Below are 9,718 nucleotides of genomic sequence, written 5' to 3' on the forward strand. Positions count from 1 at the left end.
TAAGTTATTCGTTGTGTAGTCATGGACAGAAGAACTTTGTTGACCTGGATTGAATGAAGCAGGAGGATATTTTAAATAAATAATATTACAGCAATTGTTAATGCAAGGCAGTCTGCATGGCAACAAAAGGTGAACAGGTCTTTACCTTTTGAAGAATAAGTTCAATCTATTAAAACAAAATGTTCTTTCCCACTCTGCACAGGACATAGCCCTCATGGATGATCACCAGAGAGAAGCATTCATTGGTAAAATTGGAATCTCATCAGAGGAAAATGATGACAACTCTGATGAAAGTGCAGATTCTGAGCCTCACAAGTATAGCTGCAAAAGGTGCCAGGTAGCTTTAAATACTTTCAAATTAACTTGTTTTGGGATGGGGGTGGGAGAGTGGCGATGTCTGTAAATCATTCAGAATTTTAAATAACATTAAGGGTTTTCAAAGAGAAGGCCAGTCCACAGGTCTGCAGTGCTTGTTACCTCTAATCTGTGAAGTGATGTTATTCCATAAGACTTTAGGTGGTGTTCTGTAAGGTGAATGCTAAACACTTACAAAGAGAAATACAGATATATTCACTTACCCGTGGAAGGAAACAAGTAAAACCGGAGGAAGAATCACTAAAGGAACATTCAAATCAATAAGGAACATTCAGATCTTATACCACCTTTTGATTATGTGCCAGCTAAAATCATTACAGCATTTCTGAATGATACAGTCCACAAATTGATTTTGCTGAGATCAGGTGGTCCTCTGGTGGATATCCAGTTTGGAGGATTAAGACTGCTGCTTATGTTCAACGTGGCTGCTTATTCTTGGGCTGGTCTGTGACTAACAGGATGGTGTTGGGAGTACTGCTGGAATGTAGTTTACTCAGTAAATTGGCCAAACTGACATAGGGACTGGGGAGTTTTGGTAGTTAAGCCACTGACTTGACCCCTGGAAATCAGAGCTTATTTCACAGCGCCCACTTAATTTTGGTGAAAGTTCTTACCTTATCTTCATTTTATAACCTGGAGATGATAATCTTTGAGTTTTCTGTTCTTATCTGTGAACTGGTGTAAAGTGAAAACTGATTTGAAGCTTATGCCAGTAAACATCAAAATGTGTGGTATCACAGCAGTTAATCACATGGCTGCTTTCAGTGTGCTAATTTTCCTGCCTGGCACTTCATGGGTACATAAACTACATAAAATTGTGTGCTCCCAAATGAGGGCAATTGGGCCATTTAGATCAGAAGGCTCTTTTTGGAAGCTGGGGTGTTTTTAGTACTTTTGCAGGTGTTTGTGAAATAAAGAGTTGTGTAAGGGAGCAGCTGTGGAAAGTGAGATTTGCTGTGAGGAGATGGGGAGGCTCTTCTGGGAAATTGAAGCCAAAGGGAGAACAACATACAAATGAGTCTTGGTGAAATCCCTCTTCTGAGCTCTTCAAAATCTGTGTTTTCTCTCATCCCAAAGTACACCTTCACCAAGCTGTGCAGTGCTGTCAGAAATACCCTGACTAATTCCAAAGTTGGAGCAAAAGATCATGTCATTATGGCACTTTGCCCTGATGTTCTGGAGCATGTCTGGACATGCTGGATCATTTTGGATATGCAGGGTTACTTAGCCCAGGGAGCTCAGTAGTGGAGTTGCTGTCTGGCACAGCTTTAGCACTTCCAGGAGCTGAGCTGGAGTCACTGCCCTGCAATGCCTAGAAATTCCAACTCTTCTGAAGCCAGTGCCAAAGCTGACTGTGCAGACTAGAGCTTGCCATGCCCTTAGAGCCCAGCAGACATTTCTTCCACCTGTGGCACCCTCACTTTGACAGCTGCTGGAGGTTAAACATGGCTCTCTTCAAGGCTGTTCCTCAGTGCACGAATAATTTGGGGTCCTCTTCTTGTGCAGTCTAAGAAGTGGAGACACCATCTCAACCAGATTTTCCAAACAAACTGATGTCCTGTAGCAGCGTCCTTGTAATGGCCAAAGGAGTTCAGGCCTAAATCCAGCTTTCACGGGGTTTTCATGTAGTGATACACAGGGTATTGAAGTGATACACAGGATATTGAAGTGATACACAGGATATTGAAGTGATACACAGGGTATTGAAGTGATACACAGGGTATTGAAGTGGTACACAGGGTATTGAAGTGATACACAGGGTATTGAAGTGGTACACAGGATATTTAAGAGATACACAGGGTATTGAAGTGATACACAGGGTATTCACATCAACTCGTGCCACCTCGAGATCCTGGCAATGCACTCCCACTCAACACGCAGCTCGTTGCTGTGCCTGAGGACTTTTTCCCCCTTTCATTCACTATTGGTTCATTCCCCAGCTGACTTTTGGCAGAGGGAAGGAGTACCTGAAGCACATCATGGACGTGCACAAGGAGAAGGGCTACGGCTGCAGCATCTGCAACCGGCGCTTCGCCCTGAAGGCGACGTACCACGCGCACATGGTCATCCACCGGGAGAACCTGCCTGACCCCAAGGTGCAGAAGTAAGACATGTGGCACTGATAAGAGGAACCATCTTCTTGGAGTGACAGTGGCTCTGCCCCCTGGTGCTTTTAGAGAACCAGTGACAAGGACTCGAGGGAATGGCCTGAAGTTGTGTCAGGGGAGGGTTAGGTTGGATCTCAGGGAAAGGTTCTTCCCCCAGAGGGTGGTCGGGCACTGAACAGGCTCCCCAGGGCAGTGGGCACAGCACCAAGGCTGCCAGAGCTCCAGGAGGATTTGGATGATCCTCTGGGGCACATGGTGTGACTCTGGGGATGCTCCTGTGCAGGGCTAAGGGTTGGACTCAATAATCCTTGTGGGTCCCTTCCAGCTCAACATATTCTGTGATTCTGTGTAATTGAGCTGTACTAAAATATCTGAAACAGTATAATGGGTGTTAAAATGTTTATTAAGAGCTTGAGGTAAATATCACTGATGATTGACTTCACACAGATGATTAGTCAACAGCGTCACAGCTTGGGCTTTGCAAATTTTAAATCAATGATTTTAATAAATTTTTTTTTTTAAACTCTTTTTGAGTGAATAGCAATGCCAGGCTGCTCCAAGCTTGCAGTCAACTTACAGGTTTCTTAAGGTTCATTTTAAAAAATTTAAGCTTCAAGGAACTTTTATAATAATTAGTATTAGCAAATGAAATACAGTTACTGACAGAGATGCCTGAAAATCACTTCTGTCTCAAGAAAAGAATCGCAGTTTTTGGTCTCTTTGGTTTCAGATACATCCACCCATGTGAAATCTGTGGAAGGATTTTTAACAGTATAGGAAATCTGGAAAGACATAAGCTTATACATACAGGTAAAAATGTTGTGTTTCTTTATAATTATCAATACAAAAAAAGAAATTTCTACTGTCAGTGCCTGCCTTTTGTTTGTTTTTTTTTTTTGGCTGGAGGAAAAACGTTATGGGTTCTTACTGTAAGATACAATCAGATAAATATAATATTTTTGCTTTTAGGGTAGACTGGTTTTCTAAAGCAGGTAATATTAATGAAATTTGATCTGGGCACACAATCCAGATTCCTAGATAATATGATGTTGCAGGATTCACCTAATTCTGTGTTCTGTACTTCCCCAGATTCTTATCCATGCCACCTTCTTGCCATTACACAGGCTGAAAACTGCTACTGCAAAATCATTTTCAACAGCTCATTACTATTTCATGCTACTCAGTATTTTCCTACCTCAGGCTTTACCTCTTTTTTTTACAGATCTCACATAAAAAAACAGCTTTCCTCTCTCTCCAAAGTCTGCTAATTTAGTTTGGGCTACAATATGCATGAAAGGTGTGGTTGACAGCACAGGGGGGCTTGTTGCCCTCTTTAAGTCACCACTTTAGTCAATTTTTAGGAGATGCACATTTTTCATTAACATTTTTTTTTGTTTATGTTGTCTTTTAAATTTATTTTTAAGGTGTAAAAAGTCATGCTTGTGAGCAATGTGGCAAATCATTTGCTAGGAAAGACATGTTAAAAGAACATATGCGAGTCCATGATAATATCCGAGAATACTTGTGTGCAGAGTGTGGCAAAGGTATGTCTGATGCCTTGTTTTCCATTAATTGTGATACTGAATAGCAGGTGAATATCTGAATTAAGACTTCTTCCATTCTTAGAGTATTTGGGAAGGTCTGGGAGTGCTGTAAATCCTGCATTTTTTGAGAGGTAGTAACTGTATGAATCAGGAGCCTTAGGGTTACATAAACTACCCCCAATTTTATAGTTTTGTTTTATGGCCTGTAAGAAAACACTGATATTTATAACATGCCTGACTAGGTTCTAATTTATTTGCAGCACAAAAGTGAATGCAAGTTGATTTTTCTTTTTAATTATATGCTTGTTTTCAGGCTTCAGAAATAAAATAATTTCTCTCTGTAAGAGCCTTAAATGTCAAAGTTGCTTTGACTTTTTTAATTGTTTGTGTTACAACTTGGACAAATCTGAACTGGTGTTTTAGTGGCAGGCAGTAGTAAGTCTGACACCTCTAATGATGCTTTGTCTTTGCTTGTCCCTGCTGTTTTGCTTTTTCCTCAGTGGTTACTCAGATGTTTTCCAGAGCTTTTTCCTGGAATTAAAATAATAATGGTAATGCGCATTGCTACATAAACAATTAAAAATATGCAGTTGTGGACTCGTGGCAAATATAAGCTTAGAGCTCTTGGGTAACAACATGATCATCCTGAGTTCTCTGAAGGTTGGAGCAGTGGAGTAACTGTCTTGCTGCACCTTTTGTCTCACAGGAATGAAGACAAAACATGCACTTCGTCACCACATGAAACTTCACAAAGGGATTAAGGAATATGAGTGCAAGGAATGCCACCGAAAGTTTGCACAGAAGGTCAATATGCTGAAGCATTACAAAAGACACACAGGTGAGGGCTCTAAAAGTGGCACTTAATCGGTTGAATGCTTCCCAGTAGAGAACCCTTACGTAGAACAGTCAGAGAGTATGAGGAAAACTAATAAAATACGTATTTTCTGCCTTTTGAAAAGTGAGATTTTGTCCTCTTCTCAGCTGAGATCACCTGTTCTACAACTGGAGAGATACAGCTTAGTTGGTTTCAAGCTTTGTTTTTTTTTTTGAAGTGGTTGTTTTGGTCTAGGATAGGTCCAGAGCGTTGGCTTTGTTTTAAGTTAGTCTTCAGGTTTTCATTTCCCAACATTTTACCTCCCACATCGGTTTCCCTTGGATTTATTTTCTGCTGGATATGGTGCCACGGCTTAGATGAAAGTAGGTGGTGAAGCTGGGCTTCTTCTACTGGTTTGACTGTGGTTTTTATGTTTTTTTAATGTTAGTAATGTGAGACTCTGGATTGTCCCAGATGCCTTAGGCTCCTTTGACAGATGCTAAATGTGCTCTTCCTGCAGGAATCAAAGATTTCATGTGTGAGCTCTGTGGGAAGACGTTTAGTGAGAGAAACACAATGGAGACTCACAAGCTGATTCATACAGGTAAACCCTCTAAAAAACAGTATCCAACAACACCTTAATTCTGTTCCTAGGCTTGCTTTAGTCTTGCCAGTCCTGGAACTGGTGTTGCATATCCTGTTATCAGACACAAAAAATTGTTCCTCTTGTTGAGGTGTTGACATTACGATACTCATCTGTTGGGTTTCCTTCCATCTGCCACCAGTAGGAAAACAGTGGACATGTTCAGTGTGTGATAAGAAGTATGTCACTGATTACATGCTACAGAAGCACATCCAGCTCACTCATGATAAGGTGGAAGCCCAGAGCTGTCAACTGTGTGGGACAAAGGTTTCTACCAGAGCCTCCATGAGTCGGCACATGAGGCGTAAACATCCAGAAGTGAGTTAGTTTGGTCTGTGGGGTGGTTTGGGGGTTTATTTTTTTTAGGAAAGTTTATGGCCTTCAGCGACTTGAATTAATTTTTTTCCCTTTCTGTTTTTCCCTGCTTTTTTTGGAGCCAGTTTTAGGTAGTGTCTGTGAAACATGCACTTAACTGAATCAGCCATTTAACTGCGTTACATGTTTTAGTAGTAAACAGATCTGATTGCCAGTCCCTAAAAATGAAGTTCTTCTGCTTATTGAAACCACTTTTCTTTCTCTGCCTCAGCTTAAATGTGTGTTTTTTTCATGTTTTGTCTTCATCAATTAGTGAGTGTAATGGATTCTTTTTTCCCCATTGTGTTCCCTGTGTTCAGAAGTGATCTGAAAGAAGTGGTGAATAGAGAGGTGGTGGTGGCATCTGCTGATGATACAAAATTATTCTCAGCATTAAAGATGAATGCTGACTGGAGAGAATCTGGATTAGAGGGATGTTTTGTCTGACCCCAACGGGGTTTTTTCTATGTTCTAATTTTCTGAATAGCTGCTGTGTTTCTCCTCAGCATTCCTTGTTTAGGTTTGACTGAAGCTTGTCCATTCCCTTTGAGGCTTTTTTTTTTTGACTACCAGTTTATCATTATTGTTGCTTTGCTGTTTTATCATGATGACTGTGAAGGAAGTCAACAAAGTGCTCTTAGTTATTGATTTGGGGATTAAAAATGCTCTATTCTTTGATGAGCTGAGATGTAGAGATTCAGCTTAAAATAATGAAGTAGGACACAGTATTTTTTTTCAAACACATTGTTTTCTATATAATTCATCACTTCCCAGTGGGTTGTGTTCTGTCTAGAATGTGAAAATAAACATATTCTTCTATTGGTGTCTTTAAACTTTGCTGGTTTTCAGTGAGAATGAGAAGACTTTATGCCAAAAGGTTATTTAGAAAAAAGCCATGGTTAACTCCTTCATATTAAATGATACATGTAAAATGTTAGATTACATCATTTTGGCTTTGTGACAGGATTTATTAGGGAGATGCTGTATTGTTTGACTGCAGCTCACCAGCTGATACCTCTTTGTCTACAGATCCTTTCAGTGAGGATTGATGATTTAGAGCAGCTGCCAGAGACAACTACCATTGATGCCTCTTCGATTGGGATTGTTCAGGTAAGTTCCAGGCCCACTGGAGGGTGAGGTGGGGACATTTTTGGTACATAGCATAGCTGAACACAGGCTGTGGGTGAGGAATATGCTTTTTCAGAGCCAGCCCCAGAGTAACATGTCCAAGCAGCTGCAGATTCTTGATCTGTTCGGTTGTGTAACGAGGGTGCTGGTAAAACAGAAATAATTACAGGGTGAAGTCTCATTCCCCAAAATCAGGTTTTTCTAAGGTTTATTTCTTCACTGGAGAACTGACAGTAAAACAGCTTCAGGTGATAGGCTCTCACTTGGAACTTCATTAAGCAAAAGGACTTGATGTTTTGTTTGGAATTGTGTTGTTCCAGCCGGAATTAGCCTTGGAACAGGGCGAATTACCAGAAGGGAAACAGCACATAAAAGCTCCTAAACGTGGCCAGAAACGAAAACAAAAGTCGGGTGAGGAGGAGGAAGCTCAAGTGCCTGAGGACCCTGCCTTCAGTGAATACACAGAGAAGGAAGGTGAATTCACAGGGAATGTTGGAGATGAGACTAATTCAGCTGTACAGAGCATCCAGCAGGTGAGCTCCAGGAGCAGGGTGCTGAGTTGCAGGCATTGCTTAGAGGGATAACCCTTTGTTTTTGGCTAATTGCAAACACAAAAGTGTGATTGGAACATCTGGAGCTGATTTGATAAAGAGTGGTAATACAAAGATGGATAGAGACGTTAAAAAAACAAGGAGTTGGACCAGTAAGCTCCTTATGTTTGTTTTCATTTCCTTTGGTGTTACCATCTCCTTGTTTGCCAGGTACCACTAGCTGGCTGATTTAAAAATGAGATTAAAAGCAGGAAACTTAATGTGGCTGGTTGTTTTGAATGTTGCTTATCCCCCTCTCCCATTACCATCGTACTGCTATATGTGGAAGTTGTTATATTCCAAGTTTTCTGCATGTGGAAGTTGTTATATTCCAAGTTTTCTATGTTCCCCTCTGCGTGTGACTTCTTCTGCTGGCAGTAGCAACGTGTGAGCCCATCAGGTGGTCTTCCTTGACGATATTTGATAGTCAGGTGCAAGGTCTAAGGTTGTGTCGCAGTTTGAGACCCTCAAAAATCCAATTTCTAAGTTCAAGCCCCTCTCCCACAATTTGCTTCAGTGTGAGAGGGTTTTCAGGCAAAACACAACTACTCAGCATTGGGGGAAGGGGAAAATACTTACAAGGTTTATTTACATACATATATATAAATATATATATATATAGGTAACAACTGTCTTTTTTTTACAATGAAATAATATATTTACATTAAATTAAATTTCTCTTTTTCTTCAACAAGAGTCCAGGAAGAAAAGAGAAAAGTCCTTTTGTCACTTTTCAGGTCACAGTTCCTTCGAATTAGTTTCTGTGGTATTAGTTACTGTCCTTTATTTTTAAGGCAGCAGATTTGAGTATTGCAGTCAGAATCTTTCTGTTCTTACTTTGTGAAAATCCCAATCCCTCGAGCCCAAGCCTTCAGGGGACTTCCTTAGAGACTTTCACTCCTCTCTTGTGCTGCTGCATTTTGGAACTCCCTTCAAATGGGTTGAGGTCACCTTTGTGTTTCCCCTCAGGTGGTGGTGACCCTCGGCGACCCAAACGTCACGGCCCCTTCCAGCTCTGTGGGGCTCACGAACATCACCGTCACCCCCATCACAACAGCAGCTGGGACCCAGTTCACAAACCTCCAGCCAGTGGCCGTGGGCCACCTGACTGCCCCGGAGCGCCAGCTGCAGCTGGACAACTCCATCCTCACCGTCACCTTCGACACCGTCAGCGGCTCCGCGATGCTGCACAACCGCCAGAACGACGTTCAGATCCAGCCCCAGCCAGAGGCGACCAACCCCCAGTCTGTGGCTCATTTTATAAACCTGACCACCCTGGTGAACTCCATTGCTCCTCTGGGGAACCAGATTTCGGAACAGCACCCCCTGACCTGGAGGTCAGTGCCTCAGACTGATGTCCTGCAGCCCCAGGCGCCGGCGACGCAACAGCAGCCGGGGCAGCAGCCGGTTCAGACAGAGCAGCAGCAGCAGATGTACAGCTACTAATTTATAACTTTGGGAAGTTTTGAAATGGACTGTACTCAGAGACACAAAAAAAAAAAAAAAAAAAAATTGGAAAATTTCTAATAGGATTGTTTGCTGGATACCAAACAGAGACGGGAAAATGTTTATACAGTGAGGTGTGAGGTAAAATTGGCGTAGCACCCTGCAGCACCCTGATCTGAGATTCTCATGCTGTCTCTAGACCTTGCACTGTCTTAACAAAACAAAAAAGGAAAAAAAAATCTCACCACAAATTCAGCATCCCCTTGCACTTGTGCAGTAAGATTGAGATTTGACAGGTGTCAAATCATCATACACCTTAACCAAAGCAGGGAAATCCTAAATGTTACGGCACTTGTGATGTACAAAACCCTTTCAGCCATACCATGTCACTTCTCTGCAGTCTGGAAGTGAAATGTGAAGACCTTGTTCACAGTGAGTGGAATGTACTTGTGGTCAGCTGGTAGAGACTGAAACGTGAAAACACAAATGGGCAAAACAATAATTGTCTTTGTTTCTTATTTTCTTTAGGTCTTGTATCTTAACAACACTGGTAAACTAGGTGGAATTTGGGGCTTTGGGGTGGGCATGAGTGTGGTGTGGAAGAAAATATACCAATTTTACAAAGTATTTCCATTTTAGTCATGGGAAAAACCCTGTACCCATCACACAGTGTTAGTGCTACTTGAATCAGATAGCTGGTCTGATGCTAAAGCAAC

The 9,718-nt window shown here is 41.6% G+C and overlaps 1 protein-coding gene across 6 annotated transcripts in view; it reads left to right on the plus strand.

The window, feature by feature from the left end:
• PRDM15 (PR/SET domain 15) overlaps window positions 1-9,216 on the plus strand; it is a 34,199-nt gene extending 24,983 nt beyond the window's left edge. For 3 of the 6 annotated variants that reach the window (XM_064647027.1, XM_064647029.1, XM_064647026.1), the window contains exons 16-25: window positions 203-337; window positions 2,316-2,479; window positions 3,214-3,293; window positions 3,908-4,027; window positions 4,734-4,865; window positions 5,362-5,445; window positions 5,627-5,802; window positions 6,868-6,948; window positions 7,287-7,499; window positions 8,526-9,138. In XM_064647027.1, coding sequence (XP_064503097.1) covers window positions 203-337; window positions 2,316-2,479; window positions 3,214-3,293; window positions 3,908-4,027; window positions 4,734-4,865; window positions 5,362-5,445; window positions 5,627-5,802; window positions 6,868-6,948; window positions 7,287-7,499; window positions 8,526-9,002 — 1,662 coding nt within the window. In that variant the 3' untranslated portion in view covers window positions 9,003-9,138. Of the gene's footprint in view, window positions 1-202; window positions 338-2,315; window positions 2,480-3,213; window positions 3,294-3,907; window positions 4,028-4,733; window positions 4,866-5,361; window positions 5,446-5,626; window positions 5,803-6,867; window positions 6,949-7,286; window positions 7,500-8,525 lie in introns of all 6 variants that reach the window. The other 3 variants (XM_064647025.1, XM_064647028.1, XM_064647030.1) reach the window with 3 other exon arrangements.
• Window positions 9,217-9,718: the final 502 nt, after the last annotated feature.

Source organism: Pseudopipra pipra, chromosome 2 (assembly GCF_036250125.1).
Source record: "Pseudopipra pipra isolate bDixPip1 chromosome 2, bDixPip1.hap1, whole genome shotgun sequence".
In the NCBI taxonomy this organism is placed as follows: Eukaryota; Metazoa; Chordata; class Aves; order Passeriformes; family Pipridae; genus Pseudopipra; species Pseudopipra pipra.